We start from the raw sequence: 24,378 nt of genomic DNA on the forward strand, positions 1-24,378 counted from the left end.
CCCCCGAGGCCCCGCCCCGCGTTAGGTTGAGGCCGCCCCACTCCGCTGAGGGCCGCCATAGCTATTGCGGCATCCTCCCTCCGCTCCGCAGGCAGGGACAACTCTTCTCTTCCTGTCTGGGATAAAGACCATAGCTCAAAAGGAAAACCGAGGGAGGAGAAGTTAGAAAGAGCTGATGAACGGAGCGTTTTGAGGGGACTGTGACGCCGCGGCAATCCCCGCCCTGGAACTGCGCGCACTACCGCCTCGGTAGCTGTCATGGCCGCCGGGCCACGTGACTCCGACTTGGCGCCGGCCTCGCTTTTCGTCACTCTGGTTTTGTAGGCTCGGTTCTCCGACTCCCTCTTTTTCCTCGCTTGTGGACTCCGATGTTGCCATTCTTCCCTTAGAAGAACTGCTGTACCGACTCTGAGAAATTTGGTAAGTATGTCAGAGGATGGGTGTTTCTCAGTAATACCCGCTGTTTCTCCGGAGTCTCAAGCAATAGGGTCACCCCCTTTTACATTAGTCTCCATAGACCCCTGGACAGCGGACCGAAAGTCTCCTTCTAATGCCTTGAAACAAACGACAGAAAGAAAATCCATATTGGTTCCCACAAATCAGTAGCATTAACAGCTAGATCCGCTGAATCCCCTTGCCCCGCATCTCCATCGGTCTTTGGAGAGCTTATAATACAAGCTAAACTGGGGTTCGTTCGGCCGTTGTCTGGCCACCTCTCCCGGGTTGACAGTATCGGCTTTCCACAAAAATGCCTGTTTGGAAAGAGGGGAACTCAAGTGTTGGCGCGTGCGCACGGTCGCCGCCCGCCGCCTCGAACGGGACTGGGCAGGGGAGGAAGAGGCTGGGTGGTAAACAGGAAGTGGGCCCTCAGAGCTCGGGGGCGGCGCTCAGGTAGGTTACTCCGGGGACTCGGGGCCTTTGGAGTGGGGATACCTTGTCAGGAACGGGAGTCCTCTTGTGGAAGTGTGTTAGCTTACAGCTTCGATCCGAATGTTGTATTGGTGGCTCTAAAGTCACCCTTGTCCCTGTGGGTGGGTGTGTCCTTCTTCTATCCCACCCTAGGAACTCCCGAAAACTGAAGAGCGCCGGGTCGCAGGAGGGGAGAAGATGGGGCAGAAACTTACCCTCTTCTTTCCTGAAGTAAAGATACGCAAAACTTCAGACTTTTTCATCCAGGAAGTAGGAGGCCGCATTAAAAGAAGTATTTGTGGAAGATTTCGCAGCATCAAGTGCTGAGTGTGATACTAGCTCAAAGTTTATTTGTAGGCACGTAGATGCTGTATTAGGCTATCGGAATTTATATGGAAGATGTGTAGATGATGGTATTTTCTGAAATAGCTCGTTAAATGTTTCGAGTCCTAAATAAACCTGCTCAGTTTTTCCTTGGGTACACACTGCGTTCTCTATTCGTTAAATATGTGGTGCTCCTCAAAACAGGCTTTGTCATGAATAAATAAATAGCATAAAGGAAGCACTTAATGTAGGCATTTCGTACACTGTGCAGCCAACATTATTTTCTAATAATAGGAAAAGTCGATTGTCAGGCTTGTACAGTGCCTTCAAATTAAGTAAACCTTACCAGAATTTCTTTGTTGCCTCCTGGAAGCTAATTGCCATGTTTAGGTCTTCGCCTTGGCTTTCTCGGTAAAATCTGCTGCACTACCTACTCGAGGACATTTAGACAAGACATGCTGCTTTTTTGTTTTTTTCTTTTTTTTTTTTTTTTTTTTTGAGATGGAGTCTCACTCTGTCGCCCAGGCTGGAGTGCAGTGGCGCGATCTCAGCTCACTGCAAGCTCCGCCTCCTGGGTTCACGCCATTCTCCTGCCTCAGCCTCTTGAGTAGCTGGTACTACAGGCGCCTGCCACCACGCCCGGCAAATTTTTTTTGTACTCTTAGTAGAGATGGGGTTGCACCGTGTTAGCCAGGATGGCCTCGATCTCCTGACCTTGTGTGATCCTCCTGCCTCGGCCTCCCTAAGTGCTGGGATTACAGGCGTGAGCCACCGCTCATTTATTTTTTAAGTAGAGGGTATGGAACTTCAATTTTTTTTTTGAGTTGGCATCTCACTTAGGTAGTTTTTTTTTTTTTTTTTAATTTTTCCTTTTTTGAGACAGGATCTTGCCCTGTCGCCCAGGCTAGAGTGCCATGGGGAGATCAGGGCTCACTGCAGCCTACATCTCCTGGACTCAAGGGATCCTCCCCCCTCAGTCTCCCCAGTAGCTGGAACCACAGGCGTGGCTACGATGCCCGGCTGATTTTTGTAGAGACGGGGTCTCAACAAGTTGCCCAGGCTGGTCCCAAATTCCTGAGCTCAAGTGATCCAGCCACCTCGGCCTTCCAAAGTGCTGAGATTACAGGCGTGAGCCACCACACCCAGCCCAGTGTTTCCATTTTATAATAGAATTTATTGGTCAAGTATTGTATTACATTTTTATTTTAAGAATATTCTTTAGATATTTTTTGGAAAGTACATTTTATTGTAGAACACATGTTATAACCAATCCACTATTGTCAGCAATATGTCGGAAATACAGCAATTAACTTGAAACTTATTACAAGTAGCCTTAGCAATATAATCAGGGTTACCATTTGAACCCGTTTTGGAAATTACATTCATCTGGTCCTGTGCCCTTTTTACTTGCAGTTGTCCAACTGCTATTCAGAAGTGTGTGGGGACCAGCAGTACTTTGCTATTCAGAAGTGTGTGGGGACCAGCAGCATCAGCATTTCAGGTCCTGCCCCAGGTTAATGACTTAGAGCCTGCATTTGACAAAACCACCCACCCCCAGGTGATTTTTATGTATGTTAGAGTTTAAACATTACTGCTGCTATATAGGTATGTTAAGATTGAAGTTATTGTGGGCAGATTTTCAAATGCTGTTCTTTTTTTTATAGGCCTGGTTTGAACATAGACCATCATAAATAGACAAAACATACCTGAGGCCGGGCGCGGTGGCTCACGCCTGTAATCCCAGCACTTTGGGAGGCGGAGGCGGGTGGATCACTTGAGGTCAAGAGTTTCATTCCAGTCTGGCCAATATGGTGAAACCCCGTCTCTACTAAAAATACAGAATTAGCCAGGCTAATTTTTGAATTAGATTTTTATACTATTGAAATAAATTTTTATACTATTTACCTTGTTTATTAAATATTTTATATTTAATTTTTGTACATTTTTTACTTTTTTGTCTGTAGAAAACATCCGGAGAAAATGACCCATTGGTTTCATAGGAACCCATTAAAAGCCACAGCTCCTGTGTCTTTTAATTACTATGGTGTAGTCACTGGCCCTTCTGCTTCAAAAATATGCAAGTAAGTTTATTGATTAAACCACTCTTAGATGCAAGGTACTTTTTTTGGTTCCATGGGCAATACAAAAATATGTAACACACTGTTTCTAACTTTAAGTTCGTTATAAATTTATAAATGACATGTAAACAGTTAAATCATAGATTATTTAAACTTTGGTAGTCTTCTAGCCCTGGATCCTTAATTTTAGATCAGTAAATGAGTCCCAGAGAGGCTAAAGCAATCATAGTAAAACAGTTAATCTGTGTATTACAACAGTACAAGAGACTACACAAAGTAGTGTTTGAAAATTTTTATTTTTTATTTTTGTTTTTATTTTTTGAGATGGAGTTTCACTCTTTTCATCCAGGCTGGAGTGCAATGGCTTAATCTTGGCTCACTGCAACATCTGCCTCCTGGCAGAGGTTCAAGCAATTCAAGCAATTCTCCTGCCTCAGCCTCCCAAGTAGCTGGGATTAGAGGCACCCGCCACCACGCCCTGCTAATTTTTCTACTTTTAGTAGAGACGGGTTTTCACCATGTTGGCCAGTCTGATCTCAAACTCCTGACCTCAAGTGATCCACCCGCCTCGGCCTCCCAAAGTTCTGGGATTATAGGCGTGAGCCACCATGCCCAGCTGTATAGGGACATTTTAAATTGGCCACATATTAAACTTCTTGACTTCAGAGTAGGGAGAGATCCCTATGACCTGAAATGCCTTCAAAGTGTTCACATAGGAAAAAGTACTTGTGATAGGCCTTAAATGAATTGTATGGCTTAGATCAAGAGTTGACAAACTGTCCTATGGATTTGGATCATTGCTTGTTTTTATTGGAACACAACCAGCCCCACATTTATTGACATACTGTGTATGGTTGCCTCTGGCTGTTTTCCTCTACAACACCAGAATTTAATAGTTCCAATGGATACCTTATTACCAGAAAAGCCTGAAATGTTTACTATTTGGTGCTTTCCAAAAAAATATTTGGGTATTCTTGATTTAGATTGTCAGAGGGGAAAGGAGAAGGTTATTTCTGTCAGGAATACCTTTGTGCTAGTGATAGTGAGTAGAGCAGTTTGGCTGAAATGAAAGCGATAAATGCAAAAGATGTGTTGAAGGAGGAGTCAATGGACCTGATTGACTAATTTGCCTTGGGAGGCTGAAAAGGATTCAGTCTATATGAGATACAGAACCTAAATGATTAAGACATTGGTGGTACCAATAAAGGAAAATCTGAAGACTTGCCGCTTTTATGGGAAGAAGTGATTACAACAAAAGATAGGATAATCGGCTTATTAATCTAAACCAATGGTCCTCAAACTTTTTTTGAAAGCTGCATAGTATTTATTTTAGGCCTTGTGGTCCACATGCAGTCACTATTGCATATTATTCTTTGTTCATTTTTACAAGCCTTTTAAAAATGTAAAAACTATTCTTAATTTGAGGACTGAACAAAAATAAGCTGTGGAGTATACAAAAACTGGTTACAGTTTGTAGTTTGTCAACCTCTGATCTAGACTCCTGGAGGCAAGTCCCAGCTTAGCTGTTTTATCTGTACCATTGGGCAAGTCCCTTAACTTCTTTGGGCCTAATTACTAATCTATAAAATGAACAGCCTCAATTAAATATATCTGAGGTACATTTTTCTCAAATTCTGTAATTTAAGATGAATCGAACTTTACAAGTTGAGCTGTAGGTGATGATCAAGCATCAATATGGAAATGCTAGCAAACTATTTGAGTGCAGAATAGGCTTTAAGGATTCAAATTTCTGCCTAGTCCAGGAATTGAATCACTTTCCAGCTTCTAGAGATATACCTCAAACAATGATTAATTCATAAGATAGCCAGTCACATTTTCAGTCAGCTGTTTGTAATTGGCAATACATACATACACTTCTTGGAATAAGCCTCCTTAGAGTTAGTACCAATGAATAAGTACTACATCTAGACCATTCAGGATTAAGTCTGTGCTCTCTTCTAAACACCACTGCTACCTTAATCTAAATCTCAAAAGAAAATATTTGAAAAGTTAGTATTCTTCCACTCAACAAGTAATTTTGAATATGTGCTTTATCCTAGGCACCTACCCAATTCTGGATATACAGCCTCTACTCTGTTGATGCTTACCATTTAAATTTAGTCTTTCTTTAATGGTTTACACATATTTCAAGGGTCTTTGGTCATATCCATGTATTGTAATTTCGGAAGCCTCACTAAGCTAATTGCCTTCTGAATTCGATTTGGAACTGAAATAGAACCAAGTGAAAGCTAACGATGGAGAGCTAGGAATTGATACAGTTGAAGCTATACTAATCAATGAGATCTCAAAAGAGAGAAAACCAGAAAGCCAAAGACTGAACATTTCTGGAGTTGGGAATGAAAAGGAGACACAGAAAAAAATATAAAAGGAACTTTAAAATGATAAGGGGAACACCTGGAAAATTTGGTGTTATTGGAATCAAAGGAGAAATAATTTCAAGAAGGAAAAAGTGGATCTACAACATTTATTGCTGTAGAGAAGTAAAGGAGAATATAGATTAGGGAGCAGTTTTAAAACAACTAATGGCCACATGTTTTGCATATTCTTGATGTATATATTGAATTATACGTCAAGAATATGTAATTATATATAATGTAATTTTATTTTTTAAATATTTTTATGCAGTGTATTTTCACATTTTTGTGTTTTATGTCAGATTTAGAAACTTTAAGGAGATATTAAAATGATATACAGATAAATTTTCATTTTTCAGGAAACTTATTGTGAACTGCTTAGTTTTTTATTCATTCTTCTTTCCCTACATCTTAAATGCATGCATTTGTTTGTTTTTTAATGAAAACTTGCTATACATTTTTATTATGTAATTGAATTTAGTATTTGCCTCTTTAATTGGTCTGAGTTTATTTTCGTACAACTTTTAAAACAGTTATTAGAAATTTTTTCTCTAGATTTAGTTCTAATTAAATTCATTTCTGTGTATTTGGTAATCCCTTAGAGGAGGTGGGCATGTGCATGCATGTGTGCGTTTTAAAGCTTTTACGTTGAAACCTGGTGTGTGTGTGTGTGTGTGTGTGTGTGTGTGTGTGTGTGTGTGTTTTAAAGCTTTTACACTGAAACCTGGAAACCACTTTTATGTGAGATTGATTGCAGTACAGCTAACTTTACTGTCTTTTTCTCTCTCTTATAAGTGACTTGAGGTCATCCAGGGCACGACTCCTTGAACTGTTCAGTGATTTGAGCTGTAATCCAGAAATGATGAAGAATGCAGCAGATTCATATTTTTCACTTTTACAAGGTTAGTTATTCATATGAACTTGAGGTCTTTTAAAAAACTGTCTAGAAGTTTACATTTAATTCTTTGACTTTTCAAATTTGATTAGTTTACTCTTCCAGACTATATTCTTTGGAAAAGGGCAAGAAGTTTCATTCAGACACCTGGAAAAGTAATCTGAAAATTTTTCCAAACAGAACACTCAATATTTCTTCTAAAACTAAAATGTCTTGTACTTTCTGTAGGTTTCATAAATTCTTTGGATGAATCTACCCAAGAAAGCAAGTTACGATATATTCAAAATTTCAAGTGGACTGATACGTTACAAGGACAGGTTCCAAGGTAAGCAACACTAAGGTAGTACTAAATTGGAGCCAGTTTTTGTGACTGTGTAGCCAGTGGTTAACTCATAGTCTCTGTATTTGGAGAAGAAAAATACAGGTCTGCATTTTCTCTTACCAGGAAATTAATTAAAAGAATTTGAGCTCAATCCTAGTACATAGTAAGTAAAAATATAATTTGTTTCTCCCAAACAAATCTATTTTTGAGGTAATCAATACAAATGTCAACTATAGTTGAACAGCCTTGACCTTTAATAACACACAAAGGATGATTTGAGGATTTGGAACCCAAACTGTATGTGCCTACATTCAAGCTGAGCAGAATTTAAGTTTTTCCCTTACTTTTCTTTTGCTGATGGATACGTCATGTGTCTTCCATTAGTCTTTCTCTGTCTCATTCTTTCTCTCCAACTCTATACTCTTGATTCACAGGATGTGTTTTCTTCCTTATCTCTCTTCCCTATTTCTACTCTTTTTAAAAACTTCTCTTCAGAGCTTATCACTCACTTGAAACTATTTCTAATAGGTTTAATTATAACAGGAAATAGATCATAAAGATGTTAATTTTTTACTTACCTACTGTTTTTCAACACCATTTTGTTGTTTAAATGCCCATATATTTTAATCTCAATTTGCTTTAGAATTACTATTTTATAAAAACAGAAAGGAAGGAGTGGAGGTTGATGAAAGACTAGAGCAGGCTATACATTACAGTGGAAAGAGTATGAACACTGGGTTTGTACATAGTTAGATGCAAGTCCAGGTTTTCTACTGCATGAACATCTGCTTCTTCAACTGTATCTTGGGGCTACAGATACAGTATTTTGTGAGAAGCAAAATAAGAAAATTTTTGTTAAGTGACTGATAACAGTACTAGGCTTATAAGACATTCATTAAATAAGACATTCATTAAATGTTCATTTCCTTCCTTCCTTGGGAATATTTTATGTAGAATTCATAATATTCTGGGATACTCAGATTTTCTAAGACCTTGTTTTCTGTTTTTTAATGTGACCCATTTGTTTTTAATCCAAAATTAAGGAATTTTTTTGAATTAAGACTTTTTTAAAGAATCAAACCTCTGTCATTATTCTGACAGATTCTATAATGTGTGCATTTCATGAATTTGGCACTTTTCCAAGCATGCCACATTTTGCTTCCGTGTAGTAGTGAGCTAAAGTCGAGTACAGTGGCTCATGCCTATAATCCCAACACTTTGGGAGGCCGTGGCAGGCAGATCACTTGAGTTCAGGAGTTCGAGACCAACCTGGCCAACGTGGTAAAACACCGTATCTACTAAAAAATACAAAAACTAGCTGTGCATGGTAGAAGGTGCCTATAATCCCAGCTACTTGGGAGGTTGAGACAGGAGAATCGCTTGAACCCAGGAGGCCAAGGTTGCAGTGAGCTGAGATGACGCCACTGCCACTGCACTCCAGCCTGGGCAACACAGTGAGAGTCCATCTCAAAAAAAAAGAAAGAAAGAAAAAAGTGAACTACTATTTAACCTTTTTTCAGTAGCGTTATGAGATCGTGAAGAATTATGTGATGAAGACTTTAATACTAAATATTCTGCACAAGTGAGACTTCTAAATTACTTTATTCTTGATTGCTACTTACTCAGTAGAAATCATGTTGTGAGTTTATCTGTTCTGAAAAATATTTTTTCCATTATAGATGCTATGACTACTACTTTTATGTGGTGTCATAGAAATGGAGTGTTTGGAAACAAGGCATGTTGACATAAATGAAGGATTATAAAGGAAGAGAGTTATTTATGAGACTTCACATAAATTAGCCAAACCGTTATATTATTTAAAGGTAAAGTTATAAATTAGACATGTCCACTAGATCTCCAGATGTAATTCATTTAATAGTTTCCATGCAGAAAAGAATAAACCATTACACTATGTGTTAAATTTTTTTCAGGAGGATAAAACTGTTTTGAGAAGTTTGTTCATAACTGTCATTTTTGGATGTTATAATCTATACTAAACGATAGTTTAGACGTTATATTTTAGTTACTACATATAACACTTTTTTTTTTTTTTTTCATTTAAAAAGTTGCCATATCTCCATTTCTCTTAAGACAGGGGCAACAAGTAACTAAAAAATAAAAACTAGAGCGATAATTCTGGTTTCTTCTTCTTTTTGGGCAGCTTTTCTGTATCTTAGTATTACATGTGTAAAATAAGAATATTCTGCTTTCTTCATCAGTTGAGATAAATGAGATCATGTGTAAAAAATTTTCAGGTTCTTCTAAGAACAGTAGTGAATATATATTATGAATATCTTACTTGCTTGATATGCTTTTGCCATCTTTATTTCATACTTAGAATCTGAAGCAAACAAACAAGGTATAAAATATACTTGTGTTCAGGACCTTTTTCTGGAATACTGATTGGCTAAGCATTCAGAATCTTACACTGTTTGCCTTCAGCTTTCTTTTTGCCCTTCTTTTCCTTCATTTCTTGTTTACATACCATCTGCTTCAATCAAGCTCATTGGGTCACTTCTATCTGAAAAATTTTTATACTCCTCTTGTGCTTTGATGGCATTGTTTCCTTAGCTGGAATGTCCTTTTGCTTCCCTTCTAGTCGTCTTTCCAGGGACAGTTCAGATTTTATATATACCATTAAACCTTCTTAATTATTCTAGCCTGAAACAATCTTCTGAATTTGATTTTTCTAAAATGTTGTATAAGAGCCACACCTTTGAGAATCGACTGAGTACTTGTTAAAAATACAGATTCTAAGCCCCATCTCAGGCTTTCTGATAAGGCCCAGAAATCTGTATTTTAAAAAGCTACTCTATGTACAGTAAACTTTGGGAACTCCTATTCCCATGCTTATTATTAAGTACATAGTACCTTCTGGACCATTATACTTAGGCATTTGTAGTTAATTACCTGTATGTCTTATCTCCCCATCTGTATGAAACACAGCCATTTTCCTCATACATACCAGTTAGCATATACTTCTTTGTACTTTTGAGTCGTTTGTCCAATAGGCTTCATGGTGTGATGTCTTGATAATTGACAGAACCTAATGATCCGTGTTTATAATTCCAGTGCCCAGCAGGATGCTGTTTTTGAATTAATTTCCATGGGATTTAATGTAGCTTTATGGTATACCAAATATGCTTCAAGACTGGCTGGAAAAGAAAAGTAAGTTAAAAGGAGAGAATTGTGTACATCTGTGTTATTTTTCAAGTATATGGTGCTTCATTATTTTAAAAATCTATTTTAAAAAGTACCACTTTGGACATGTGAAGGATTGCCTTGTAATGTTAGCATTTTGAGTGTCAGAATTACGGCACCTAGTGTTAAGAGGTAAAATAAATTTTAATAGTCTTGTCATATGGAAGGTCTTGCTAAGTAAGACCCCAAATCTAGAAACCATAAAGTAAAAGCATGACTATTTAACTACATCAAAGGACCATAAACAAAGTTAAAAAACAAATGTCAAGATTGGTCAAAAACATTGCAATTCATATGATACATTGTTTTTATAACGTATACTCTCATAAATCAGCAAAGGAAAGACCGTCAAATCAATTGAAAAGCAAAGGACATGAACAGGCAATTCACAGAAAACAAATACAGAAGGCTAATAGTATGTGAAAAGATGTTTTGAAGGATTAAAGAATTATAAAAGGTGATACAATTTTTATAATAGCAATAGTTGATACAGCAATAGGAAACTCAATTTATGGTTCATCCATACGTGGAAACAATATGCAACCACTTGAAAATGATGTCAAATTGTATGTGCTGTTGTAAAATTATCTCTTAAAGTAAAGTAGGTGATTAAAATAAGAGCAGAGTAATGATTATAGCTACCATTGTATATCTATGTGTTTCTTAAGCATATATATGCGTTAAGTATGTAATATTTTGTCTTAAAAATTAGGTACAAATGTCTGTAAGGAAAAATAAGAAGTCTTTGTCCGGATTTTATTTTGTTTTTTTTTTTTGTAGAGGTTAGGTCTCACTATGTTTCCTGGGCTGGTCTCAAACTCCTGGCTTCAGGTGATTCTCCTGCCTTGGCTTCCCAAAGTACTGGGATTACAGGCATGATCCACCATGCCTGCCTGCAGATTTTACCCCTAGTTAGCGTCTCTCTTTTTTCATTTGTAGTGTTTTCTTTTTGGAGACATACTGATAGACTTTTGCCATCTTAATGTTACCTTTATGTCGTATACTTGTTTTTCATTTGTAGTGTCTTCATTTTGGAGACATATTGATAGACTTTGCCATCTTAATGTTACCTTTATGTCATATACTTGTTTTCAAGACTTTTTTGTGGAATACTGATTGGCTTGGCATTCAAAATCCTTTACAGTTGTTACGAGTTTTCTATAAATGTACATTTCATGTGTATTTGTTCCTTTTCTAGGTGTCAAAATTAATTTTTTTTTGGTGGGGGGTGGATGGAGTGTTGCTCTGTCACCAGACCAGGCTGGAGTGCAGTGGCACGATCTCGGCTCACTGCAACTGCCGCCTCCTGGGTTCAAGTGATTCTCGTGCCTCAGCCTCCCAAGTAGCTGGGATTATAGGTGCCTGCCACCATACCCAGCTAATTTTGGTATTTTTAGTAGAGACAGGGTTTTGCCATGTTGGCCAGAATGGTCTCAAACTTCTGGCCTCAAGCAGTCTGCCTGTCTCAGCATCCCAAAGTGCTAGGATTACAGGCGTGAGCCACCCTGCCTGGCCTCAAAATCAGATTTTTTTAAAAGGAAGAAAATTAGCAGTGAGAAACATAAATGACTACTTTGGATATATAATAATGTATTGGTTGTTGTGTTTTAATACCAGAAATGGAATTCATCCTCTAACTAATGTAACCCCTATCTTTAAGTATAACAGAAGATGAAGCAAAAGAAGTTCATCGAAGCCTAAAGATTGCAGCTGGGATTTTTAAACATTTAAAGGTAAAACAAACAAACAAAAACCATTATTTGTTCTTAATGCTTTAGTTCTTGAGTAATTTTTCTTTTTGGGGGATATGGGGAAAGAATTGTTTCATTATACTAAAAAAGGTACTATGTGTTCTGTTTACCTTATGTTAAGTATGTTACTGATGAGTGCAGCCAGTTACTAAATATTAAATGTCTCCATTTTTGTTTTAAAATCACCAGTGACTTTTATAATTAGAAAACTAAAGTTTTAGTGCTCTGCTTATTTTTCTGTGTTCTTGAAAACATAGGAGAAAAGAAAGCAGAAGTATTGATGGTTCTTACCTACCTCATTACTCTCCACAGAAGTTACCAGGATTAGTCCTGATTCTGCAAAACTGAACTTCTGATTGTATTCTCTGTATCTCACTAAAAACATTAGAGGGACAATCAGTGCACTCTAATTATATTAAATTGCCGGGAGATGTGATGGGAATTAGGAGAAAGAATATCGTGTTTTTTAAGCAATGTCCCCCCAGTTCATTCTAATTAAATCACTTTATTGAAGGCCTCCTAGAGGCCAGTATTGAGTTTTTTCATGTTAAAATAAGATGCTTTTTATAGTGATTAGAAAACTCTGATCCTGAGTTAGATGTAGAATTGTAGTGGTTTTTTTTTTTTCTCTTTGAGACAGAGTCTTACACTGTTGCCCGGGCTGGAGTGCAGTGACGTGATCTTGGTTCAGTGCAATCTCTGCCTCCTGGTTCAAGCAATTCTCTTGCCTCGGCCTCCTGAGTAGCTGGGATTATAGGTGCCCGCCACCACGCCTAGCTAAGTTTTTGTATTTTTTAGTAGAGACAGGATTTCACCATGTTGGCCATGCTGGTCTCAAACTCCTGACCTTGTGATTCGCCCACCTCAGCCTCCCAAAGTGCTGAGATTACAGGCATGAGCCACCGCACCCAGCCTCTTTATATCTTTAATTATTAATGTGAATGAACATTTCAGGCTATCCCGCAAAAGTAATTTTGGTTACTATTTCAGTTAATGTTTTTCAAGATGATAGTGTGACTTGGGTATCTCAGCAATCTATCATGACTTAAATTTTGCTCTTGAATTTCTTGTTCTTATAAAAGCTGTTTTAGTACACAGGAACTTTTATTCTTTATAAGCTCACTGTTGTTAAGTTTTTATAGTTTTTGTTTATACCCGGAATTTCTGCTAAGCATCCAAATTGAATGTCTTGTAACTTTCATTTTCTTCATCTCTAACAACTGGATTAAAATGAAATCTGGCTGCTTTATTTTTTGTCTTTTTTGTCGTTGTTCTCAGGAAAGTCATACCCCAAAACTCATTACACCTGCAGAAAAAGGAAGAGATTTAGAGTCACGGCTCATAGAAGCATACGTTATTCAATGTCAGGCTGAAGCTCAAGAAGGTATCCTAAATATTGTAAGATTTTTTTAAATGAAAGTCTATATTGTCATTTAATTCCTCTTTAAAAATCAGACATTGGGCACTGTGGCTTACGCATGTAGTCCCAGCACTTTGGGAGGTCAAGGTGGGCAGATCACTTGAGCCCAGGAGTTCAAGACCAGCTTGGGCAATGTGGCAAAACCCCAGCTCTACAGAAAATACAAAAATTAGCTGGGCATCGTGGCACATGCATGTAGTCCCAGCTTCCCATGAGGCTGAGATGGGAAGGATGGCTTGAGCCTGGGAGGTCAAAGCTGTAGTAAGGCAAGACCATGCCACTGCACTTCACCCTGGGCAACAGTGTGAGACCCTGTTTCAAAAAAATTAATTAATAAATAAAAATCAGAATTAACTAGAATCAGGTTTTAGATTTTGAGAAATTTTTGAATGAGGAATAAGTTTACCTTTAGCATTTGCCTTCACTCTTAGTTAGCAGGAAAAGGCCCTACAGTTTAATGGCTCTTTTTAAGAGGATTTTGATTTCACGTTATTTCTGTGACAGTACAACATTAATTCTTTAATTCGTCTTTTCTCTCTCTCCTGTGCTCATTCTTTTTTCTCTTTCACTCTTTGGCTTACCTTAAAGTCTTCACCTTTCAATGGCAAGTAATAATGACACTCAGCGTGAAACAGTTAAGAAACTTTGTAGGCTTTTGTTTTTCTTTATTTCAAACTCTAGTGTTCCTCTGAAGATGGCTGGGCTGGTGGCTCACGCCTGTAATCCCAGCAGTTTGGGAGGCCGAGGCAGGAGAATTGCTTGAGCCCAGGAGTTTGAGACCAGCCTGGGCAGTATGGCAAGACCTCCATCTCTACAAAAAGTTATTTAAAAAATTAGCCAGTTGGCTGGGCGTGGTGGTGGCTCACACCTGTAATCTCAGTGTTTTGGGTGGCCTAGGCAGGCGGATCACCTGAGGTTGGGAGTTCAAGACCAGCCTGACCAACATGGAGAAACCCTGTCTCTACTAAAAAATACAAAATTAGCTGGGCATGGTGGTGTATGCCTGCAGTCCCAGCTACACGGGAGGCTGAGGCAGGAGAATCGCTTGAACCTGGGGGGTGGAGGTTGCGGTGAGCCGAGATCACGCCATTGCACTCTAGTCTGGTCAACAAGAGTAAAAGTCCATCTCAAAAAAAAAGAAAAAGAAATTAGCCAGGTGCCATGGCATGCACCTGTAATCTCAGCCACTTGGAAGACTGAGGCAGAAGGATCACTTGAGCCCAAGAGTTTGAGGCTGCAGTAAGCCATGATCAAGCCACTGTGCTCCAACTTGGGTGACAGCAAGACCCTGTCTTGAAAAAAAGAATTTGATGTTAGGTCATGCTGTTTTGTAGTAGTGATTCTCTGTGATTAGCTAGTAATTCACTGATGATTTATTTAAAGAAATAGCATCAGAACCAACAAGCTCAGTGTTTTTTGTTTGTTAATGTTTGCATTTTCTATAACTTTGCATGTTAAAACGTTTAACAAACTGTATTAAAATCCCAGAGAGATTGTCAGACTGTCTTTTGCTATTATAATTGAATTTAGGATGAATAGAGTGAACTTAATTATAGATTCACTTTATTGTGTTTGGTTACAGTAACAATTGCTCGAGCAATTGAACTAAAACATGCTCCTGGACTAATTGCTGCACTGGCGTATGAAACAGCCAATTTCTATCAAAAAGCTGGTAAGCTTCTAATTCTGTTGTTACATTTTTTAGTCTTTAGCTTTTCAGATGTATTTGATCTTGAATTAATAGGGAACAAAACAAAAGGTTTCTCAGATTCTGTCATTATTTGCAAAACTGGAGTAATACTTTATCGCATTTAAAATAGAGCTGTTCATATTTAGTATGCTGCATAACTTATAATGGAAGGGAAAACCAGTGATGTCTAATAAAATTATACAGCTTTTTTGGCTTAAAAATTTGTTTTGGTCTTTATAACAATCTTATAGTTACTATGCTTTAGACAAGAATCTGAAATCCAGAGAGTTAACATGACCCATAATTTAACTGCTAGAAAGTGGGAGATTGGGCATAGAACACAGCTACTGTGATAAGCCTATTACTCTTCATTTACTTATTTAGGAAACATGCATGTGTTTTTATTTATGGGATAGTTACTGTTTTTGTTGCTAAGGAGAGGTAAATAGAAAAGATTTGCAGTTTAGGGAAGAAGAACATGTCACCCCATTATTAAATCCTGAAGTAAGACACCACAGCAGTGAATTAGGAACCTTAACAAGCTGGGCATGCTAGAGAAGGACTCTAGAAGAAGATGCTTTAGTCTTATTGTGAAGTGTAAATAAAAATCTTATGTTCCCTAGGAAGCTTTAGAGTTTGGGTGCAGAATTCTATAGTAAGTACAGACATAAGAAAGAACTTAGCACATTCTGGAAACTTCAGACAGTTGCTCTTACCTGAAACACAGGATGAGTGGTAGGAGAAAGTTTGAAAAAGTATGCTTGCTTGGGAATCAAACATTGGTTTGTAAGCCTTTGACCTTTCATTCTGTAGACACTTGGGATCTGTTAGAATACTAAAAGGCTGACTTGATTGGATTTGAATTTAAGGAAGGTCCCTATAGTTGCAGTATTAGAGATAGGCTTGCTCCATGAAGGAGTAATAGGCTAACTTAACTTAGCACTTAAGAAATTTTTCAAGTTTATGAAGGAAATGATGAAAGCTTTGGCAAATACAGCAAAGTAGCAAATAGGAAAAAATAGATTTGAGAGATGTTTGGTAGAAGGATATGTGAGTGAATATGTGTGTGTTTTATATAAAATTCAGTGATGGGGTGGAGAGGAGAGTATCCTATTTCTGACTTGAGTGACTCGTCTACTATTTGCTTTGCTATATTATATACGTTTTTTAAATTAGCTAATATAACGGTATAAACAGTATTCACTTTGAAGTTCTTGGTCACAATCTGTTTTTATCATTATCTTTAACTTAAAGTTGTATTAACCATCAAATCAAAGAGCTGCTATAGTATTTAATCAATCGTGTAACTGAAAGTATAGATTTGAGAAAATCAAGTAAAGGTGTTTTTTTAAAAAAAAAATTAAATTATTGAGTTTTAGACTCGAATGGCATTCTTTCTGCTTTTATCATCAGAACACATGAACTAAAAGTCTTCTAGTGAATCAGGATGAAATTATATTTTGCTTTTTAAAATGTAACTTTAGATCATACTTTATCCAGTTTGGAGCCTGCATATTCTGCCAAATGGAGAAAATATCTTCACTTGAAGATGTGTTTCTACACAGCTTATGTAAGTATTCATAATGCTAAAAACAATGTAAATTATTGTTTCTCCAGTCCTTGGAGTGCCAGGTCTCTCATCTCACCAGAGTCTTTCATTAGCATTTTACAAATAATGGACAGCTAACTCTCAGTAAATGTTCACTGAGAGTCAGTGCAACCATTGTGAACTAAAGTGGGTGGAAAGAGATGATGTAGGATTGTAGAAGTGGATTATAGCAATAGAATTATTGTTTGATTCAAAACCCACTTTCAGCATACTTAATGAAATTCTTTCCATTGTTTCATTCTGTGCGTTGAGAAACATATTTACTAATTCTAATATTAAGGCATACCACACAATATATCACCTAGCTTAGTGAAGAACCATCAATAAACATCATTTTGGAAGTTACATATCAGTCTGTTATACACACCAAACTTAATTGTTTTGTTAATTAGAGTATCATATGAGAGATCATCGAAACCTTTTTCAGGTCTGAGTAGATAATATTTCTTATGCCTCCTTCTTCCTCTGCATTAGCACAGTTTCCTCCTTTATCTACTATTTCCTAATTTTAAATACAGATTTCGGCAGATAACTTTTGCTCAGTACATGGTTAGAAGGCTGTTTTGGCTCAAGACTTGACATATTTCCACCTTTTCTATGAACAAAGGTTGAAGAAGAGCTTACTCAAGTAAAGAAATGTAAGGGATTGCATTGATACTTAAGTGTGTGAAGGTACTAATTTATCTGATAGATACGTAAAACAGTCATAGGGGAAAGCATCTTGAAGGGAGAGAATGAATAAAAATTTGTTTATTTCATCAGGCTTACTGTTACCATGGTGAGACCTTATTGGCTAGTGATAAGTGCGGTGAAGCAATCAGGTCTCTCCAAGAAGCAGAAAAATGTGAGTATTCCTGCCAGAATATTAACTCCCCTTTAAAAAACAAATGACTTTATCACAAAAGGGAATATGTGCTTAAAGAGATTTTGGCTGAGTTCATGAAAGGGAAATGGGAATGGGTGACGTAATTGGAGAAAAGAAAAAATTTTTCAAAAACCTAGAACCGTAGAAAATCCACAGCTTCTACTTACAGTATTATTATTGGTATTGCTATTATATTAGGTAAAGAGCAGTAAATGTCTTACCACCTCCACTTTAAAGCCTTATAGGGATAAATGGGCCATGTTAATTATAATCAAAAGACTTTATATCTCTTTCACATGCAGTGTATGCAAAGGCAGAAGCACTGTGTAAAGAATATGGAGAAACCAAAGGACCTGGACCAACAGTCAAACCTTCGGGACATCTATTCTTTCGGAAACTTGGAAACCTTGTGAAGAACACCTTAGAAAAATGTCAGAGAGAAAATGGATTTATGTGAGTACAGCTTAATATTATTTTGGTAATATTAATATTATTGATATTGATTTATAATTAAAATACTAATATTTTAGTAATACCATTTTTGTTAGTCTCTATTCCCAAAAGTTTTATGCTGAATAGCACTTATGGGCTAGGCGTGGTGGCTCACAACTGTAATCCCAGCACTCTGGGAGGCCAAGGTGGGTGAATCCCTTGAGCCCAGAAGTTTGACACCAGCCTGGGCAACTTGGCAAAACCTGTCTTTACAGAAAATACAAATAAATTAGCTGGGCATGGTGGCACACGTCTGTAATCCAAGCTACTCAGGAGGATGAGGTGGGAGAATCATCTGAGGCTGGGAAGTCAAGGCTGCACTGAGCCATTATTGAGTCATGGCACTCCTGCCTGGGCAAGAGTGAGGCACTGTCTCAAATATATATAGTGTTTACATTTCACATTAATTTTCTCTTTAAATTGGTGATAAAGTTCAATTGTGTAGGGCCTTTTATTCTACTTAGGAGGATAATATATAAAAGCAGACTTTAAAATTAAAACATGAGTTGTTAACATAGAGTTCACTTCATTAGGACACTCACAGTATCCTGATTTTCTCTGAACTCTGTTTCCCTGCCGTTCTTCCTCCATATGTTTTAAATATATCTTCTCAACCTCCTTTGCATATTCATCTCACTCTGGTTTCAGCTACCTATAAAGAGGGAAAATAAATTTTCTCTCCAGTTTTTCTTGTTTTTTTTTTTTTTTTCAAGAGGTTTTCCATTATTAAATCAGTGCTGTTCAAACTGTAGATCACCATCTGTGTAGGTGGGTAGACTCAATCTCATTCCTGCTTTTATCTCCTTACACTCTTCCCCTTATATTCTTCATCTAGTCATACTGAGCTTTTCACTTCCTTAAACATGCCTAGTTCATCTTTAATCACTTCCTTTGGAAGTCACTGAACTTAATTCTGGGTTAATTCCCCTTGTCTGCATTCTCATGGCACTCTACATACATGGTAGCTCCAATTGCATTGCATTGTAATTGACAAAATTTCTTGACTTTTTCGCTTTCCTACATGAGGCAGAAAAACCTCTTATCCATCATTAAATTGTCATTGTCCCAAACAGGACCTTGAACATACTAGGCACTCAAATAATGAACAAATGAATGAATTGCTATTTAAATTACTTTTTGCAGTTACTTTCAAAAAATTCCAACAGAAGCCCCACAGCTGGAACTCAAAGCAAATTATGGTCTCGTAGAGCCTGTACCTTTCGAATTTCCTCCTACAAGCGCTCAGTGGACACCAGAAACATTGGCTGCATTTGATCTCACCAAAAGACCCAAGGATGACAGTGTATGAGATTTTTTTTTTTCTCTCTCATTCACAGAAGTTTAAAGGAAAATTCACAGTTCGCATTTTGATATTTTTCTCTAAATAGATACATATCTTTGTCTAAATGTTAAGTTAGCTAGTTATAGTGCTTAGTGTAATCTGTGGTAGAACACTCTCAGAGATAAGACCTCTAAGCCTTAAATGTCTTCTGATTTTCTACATAATGACATTCTTTTCAACACATTATCTTGCCTCTTTACAACTTGTCAGTGCCTCCTTTAAGAAGAATGTGGGAGAAAAGATCATCCATGTTTGTATTGCTGTGGCAATACTCTGTTTTAGCAAATTGCAGAGTGTTTGAAGATTTGGCCTAATTTCAGTATTCTGTGAATCCAGGGGCAAAATAAGAATGCTTTTATTTATTGGTATCTAAGTACATCTTGGTGTTCTAAATCAAATGGTAAATTAAGTGGAAATTTTGAGGTCTAACTACCAAAAGACTAGGGATCTGTGACAAATGAACAGGAATTATTTTACAGCCATTGCTCTTTTCTTGAGATTGAGTTGTATTTATATAATTTCCTTTCCATATTAAAATTTATTCCTTAAAATAACTATATTCTGTTCAGCTATAAAATAATGCCCTAAGAGACAGCCTATTACTGTCATAAGTTATGTCTAAGCTTTAGGGTTCTACATGTATAGATAGTTCACTTAGAAAAGAGCGTGGAGTAGGAGTACCAGTATTTTGATTTTTGCCTACCTAACTAGGTTTTCATCTCTACTGAAATGTTGTTTTCTGATTATATCTTAAAATGAATTGGTCTATAGTTTCTGGAAATAGCTTTGTCAGTATCCGTGTTATATAATTTAATATAGCATCTTTTAAAAGTCTGAAGTGGAAAAGATTTGGTGTTTGTTTTCTCAATCTTAGTTTAGGTACTTAAACTGTGGTTTTTTCTCCCTAGACTAAACCCAAACCAGAAGAAGAAGTGAAACCCGTGAAAGAACCAGATATCAAACCTCAAAAGGACACTGGGTGCTACATCTCCTAAAATACTCCTGAAATACAGTTTGCACTTAGAATTTCTCTAACAGGAGATAAGATAAACCACAGAATTTCAGTTCTTATTTCTCAAAATGATTTCTCTGAAGCTTGTAGAATAACTATTACATTCAGAGGGTTATCTGCCTTCAGCTTACTTGTTCTTGATTTTTAATACAGTGGAGATGTTTCTTGCTTTGTTTTCAGCCTCTCCTTTTTAATCAGGACAACATTTGAAAGATTTTATTGTGCCTCTAAAGGGTATATTTGGGGGTTGGGTCTTTTTATTAAACTCTGGATAGTAATAAGTTTCAGGTCAATATAGGCCCAAATCATGTGGTTTCAGGTATGTTTTTCTTTTTCTTTTTTTTTGTTTTTTTGAGGCGGAGTCTCCCTTTGTTGCCCAGGCTGGAGTGCAGGGGCACGATCTTGGCTCACTGCAACCCTCCGCCTCCTGGATTCAAGTGATTCTCCTGCCTCAGCCTCCCTAGTAGCTGGGATTACAGGCACGTACCACCACACCCAGATAATTTTTGTATTTTTAGTAGAGACGTGATTTCACCATGTTGTCCAGGCTAGTCTCGAACTCCTGACCTCAGCTGATCTGCCCGCCTTGGCCTCCCAAAGTGCTGGGATTACAGGCGTGAGCCACTGCGCCTGGTCTCAGATATGTTTTTCTATCTACACAAAAAAATTTATTTTCCTTCCTCTTACTTGATATCAGAATAATGACAGGAATCAGTTTTTAACAGAGATAGTTTTTCCATTTCTCCATTGTGTTAATCAGAGCACAGACTTACATCCTCAGTCATTTATCTTTTCTGGTGGGGGATAAAAAGTCACTTAAAGATGAGAAAATTATCACACCAAATCCTTTACATATGTTAGAATCAATAATTTACTAAAAAATCAGTTTTTATAGGTATGTTGGGACCTTATCCAAGAACTTATCCCTGTTCCAGTAGCCCTGTGCTTCATTCAGTATCAGTAACCCTGCAATGATTTTTACAAGTATCTTTTCTAGTGGGTTTTTTACTTAGAGGACAGAACTTTGTAATAGCTCTTAATGTTTATATATGAGAAGACAGAATGGAAAATGTTTTTTGAAGTCAAATATTGCATGATGTAAAGAAAAAACTTAAATGAGTAGGTTGTCCTGAATTACACTGGTAACTCTACTTCTTTATTAAAGAAGTTATAGTAAGATGCCTTTGTTACCTGATTTCAGTGTATATTGTTTTTATGTGGTTTTCTGATAATGTCCTATCAGAATTGTATTGGTTTAGGCCAAAGGCCATAGCAAAAACAGAGAACAAATACAGATACAATATGATCTTAAAAATAGATTGTAACATTTTAAACAATTATGTAATTTGGGAAATACTGGATGCGTAATACTTTAACAGAAGTCACACATCTGTAGGTTTATCTTTTGATTATTCTCCTGGGTCATTAGATAATTTTTCTATTATAAGTGACAGATTGATTCACTTAATATAAATAATACAAGTAGCATACACTAAAAGCTTACTGTGTGCCAGATACTGTGCTGGACACTTACATAGATAAGCTATTGAATCCACAAAGCAGCCCTGTGAGAAATAAATAAAATCTGCATAAAGTGTTGAAATAGGAATACGCATTTCATTATGAAAAATGAGTAATTATGCCAATCTGAATCAATATAGCATTCAAATAAGTGATGACTTAAATCATATATCATAGTTTACACTCCTTAAAAAAAGGTACATAAATTCAGTGAGGTTTTTTCCTTAACATATAGAAATACTAAATAATGCTTGCAACATAGTATTAATATTTGAAGCTGTAGTTTCCGGATTAAGTGGAGTAATAACTAAACAGGCATTTAATTTTATTTCAGTATCTATGGAAAAAATACTTCATTACATCTCACTCTATTTTATGTTGTCTTTATTACAGAATCACTTGTCTGTTTGTTGTGTGCCACTTACTGACAAAGCTTTAAACAGTACTTGATGCCAGCTCTTTACTCTCTGGCTGTGGGACCTATTTCTCTTAGGTACTTGTGCTTATTAATCTACTTACTAAATTGTCACATTGACAATTTTGGGAATGATACTACCATATCTGAAATGGAAAATGTAATATGCTTAGTACTTCTGTAAAATACAGCAATACTGGTATTACTTTACATCAGTAGGCATCTTTGACGTGAGCAGATAAATATTTTGTTGACTCAGCAAAGGTAACACTTTGTGACTAAAATATCCCATTATATATAATGTTTTTTGAAATGTTTGAAATTTGGGGAAATTATCACATATCTAGAAGTTGCATGAAGGTTATAGAGAGATGTAACTATTTGTTAACTATTACATGGATTTCATACTTGGCAGTGACAACTAACGTTACTTCAGCTAAAAGTGTATAATGGGTTATCTTTTAATTTATGAAAATAAAAGTAATTTTACTTACAATTTCATTGAGATCTTTCATTTTCAACAAATATTTTTATACTTACTAAGCCAGTAACAGTTAAAACAGTGCAAAATTATTCTTCACAGTAATGTTCTAAAATGACAGATAACTAGGCATGGTGGCTCACACCTATAATGCCAGCACTTCAGGAGGCTGGGGCAGGAGGATTGCTTGAGCCCAGGAGTTGAGACCAGCCTGGACAACGTGGTGAAACCCTGTCTCTGCAAAAAATAAAAAATTCGCTGAGTGTGGTGGCACGTGCAGTGAACTATAGTCATGCCACTGCACTCCAGCCTGGGCGACAGAGTGAGGCCCTGCCTCAAAAAAAATAAAATGACAGATACATTTGCATCAATTGTTTTATGCTTCATGGGTTCGTTAAATATTCAACACTCCTTGATTTGTTCGGTTTCTACTTATGTTTATTGGTACCTATCACTTCTTAACCTCAAAGGATTTTGATTGGCCTATGTCTCATGCTTAGTAAAATCCAACATGATGCATTATTTGTACTATGGTATGCTAAGCTAAAGAGTTTATCATTGTACAATAATCTGTAGAAAACTTTATTCCTTGCAAACTTGAGGCAGCACTTTTAGCGTTGTATAAATGCATGCAGAAATAAAACCATATGCAGAATTCTTTTAGAATTAGAGTAATCATGCTTTAGAAAATACTGCCTTTCTTATCTCTTAATGTGTGTAAAATAAACTTGGAATGTCACTTTGGGTTACCTTAAGTTTGTATCTAAAGATTTTATTTGACATTTGAATAATTTGTTTAAAATTTAAATTTTTATTTAAGACTGTTGTAATAATAAAGGGATCAAAATAGTTAATCTGGAAGGGGAGTTGACAAATTATAAAACAGAAAACTATATTTGTGCATATTCAAAAAGCCAGAGCTATCATTTCAGCAATTTAATGTATCTAATGCCTGTGATTTTCTTGAGGTTGGTAGAAGCTTATATAGTCACTTTCAGAGCACTCCCCTGAGATGTCAGACTTGAATTTGCTTCTCTAATGCAGAGCTTCTCAAGTGGTTTGTCTCGAGGCCTTCTGGGTGGCTAGCTGGGCAGCACTTAAGGTGGCTGGAGCTCCCAGGCTGGTCGCCTCCAGAATTCCAAACAATTTTCTCTATCTGCCATGATGTAAAAAATGTTGGGAAACACTACAATGGGACAGGCATGCAGGCAGTGGGGTGCATGTGTGTGGTTTAATACTGAAAATAAAGATACAAAAATCCTGCCAGGTGATGCTCTGTAATTCTCAAGGAACAGCAGTGATTTCTTATTTCACATTTTTCCTCACTCTGCCCTTGCCCCTGACACACACACTGCAAGTCACTGATTGGAGCAGGCCAGTTCCCTCAGGCGAAGGGGCCTAGAGAAATGTCAGTGAATACTGTGCTGTGAAACGGCATCTGAGGCGCACAGTGGGGCTTTGGCTCTCCTCTCACCAGGGGTTTGACCTTTCAACCACCTCAGGAAGAAGGAAAGGTGGAAGCAGGAAGGGGGACCGGCAGCTCTGGGCAAGCAACGCTCATTAGCTCCAGTGTAATGACGCAACGTCAGTTCTCAGCTGAATGTTAACATAGTCCATTTGAAAACATTTTCTGGATCAATGAAAATGGCCAAGAACTCTAGAAAAATGTTTAAAGT

The 24,378-nt window shown here is 37.1% G+C and overlaps 1 protein-coding gene and 1 long non-coding RNA gene across 10 annotated transcripts; one reads left to right on the forward strand and one right to left on the reverse strand.

Moving 5' to 3' along the window:
- The first annotated feature begins 39 nt into the window (after nucleotides 1-39).
- On the forward strand, nucleotides 40-22,717 carry BROX (BRO1 domain and CAAX motif containing). Of its 9 annotated transcripts, XM_077937956.1 has the most exons (14): nucleotides 1,063-1,279; nucleotides 2,683-2,791; nucleotides 3,198-3,314; nucleotides 6,482-6,588; nucleotides 6,810-6,906; nucleotides 9,976-10,071; nucleotides 11,765-11,837; nucleotides 13,134-13,239; nucleotides 14,858-14,947; nucleotides 16,450-16,535; nucleotides 17,337-17,418; nucleotides 17,742-17,892; nucleotides 19,075-19,234; nucleotides 20,182-22,717. In XM_077937956.1, exons 3-14 carry the CDS (start codon nucleotides 3,214-3,216, stop codon nucleotides 20,266-20,268), a joined length of 1,236 nt encoding a protein of 411 aa, XP_077794082.1. In that variant the 5' UTR covers nucleotides 1,063-1,279; nucleotides 2,683-2,791; nucleotides 3,198-3,213; the 3' UTR covers nucleotides 20,269-22,717. The 9 variants fall into 9 exon arrangements, with proteins under 9 accessions (XP_001100089.2, XP_077794091.1, XP_077794100.1 ...); XM_001100089.5 differs by lacking the exons at nucleotides 1,063-1,279; nucleotides 2,683-2,791 and adding an exon at nucleotides 40-420; XM_001099998.5 differs by lacking the exons at nucleotides 1,063-1,279; nucleotides 2,683-2,791 and adding an exon at nucleotides 786-891.
- Nucleotides 875-5,699, reverse strand: LOC144329630 (uncharacterized). The gene is made up of 2 exons (XR_013395149.1): nucleotides 3,875-5,699; nucleotides 875-1,961 (listed from the first exon to the last, which is right to left on the reverse strand). It is a non-coding gene; the product is annotated as an uncharacterized LOC144329630 (long non-coding RNA).
- Nucleotides 22,718-24,378: the final 1,661 nt, after the last annotated feature.

This window comes from Macaca mulatta, chromosome 1 (genome assembly GCF_049350105.2).
Source record: "Macaca mulatta isolate MMU2019108-1 chromosome 1, T2T-MMU8v2.0, whole genome shotgun sequence".
Lineage (NCBI taxonomy): Eukaryota > Metazoa > Chordata > Mammalia > Primates > Cercopithecidae > Macaca > Macaca mulatta.

Bases quoted from the DNA above. Each gene is read 5' to 3' on its own strand.
- BROX (XM_001100089.5), top strand. From the start codon at position 3,214: ATGACCCATTGGTTTCATAGGAACCCATTAAAAGCCACAGCTCCTGTG. The intron at 6,907-9,975 runs GTAAGCAACACT...TTATAATTCCAG, and splicing joins TTACAAGGACAGGTTCCAAG to TGCCCAGCAGGATGCTGTTT. The intron at 10,072-11,764 runs GTAAGTTAAAAG...CCTATCTTTAAG, and splicing joins AGACTGGCTGGAAAAGAAAA to TATAACAGAAGATGAAGCAA.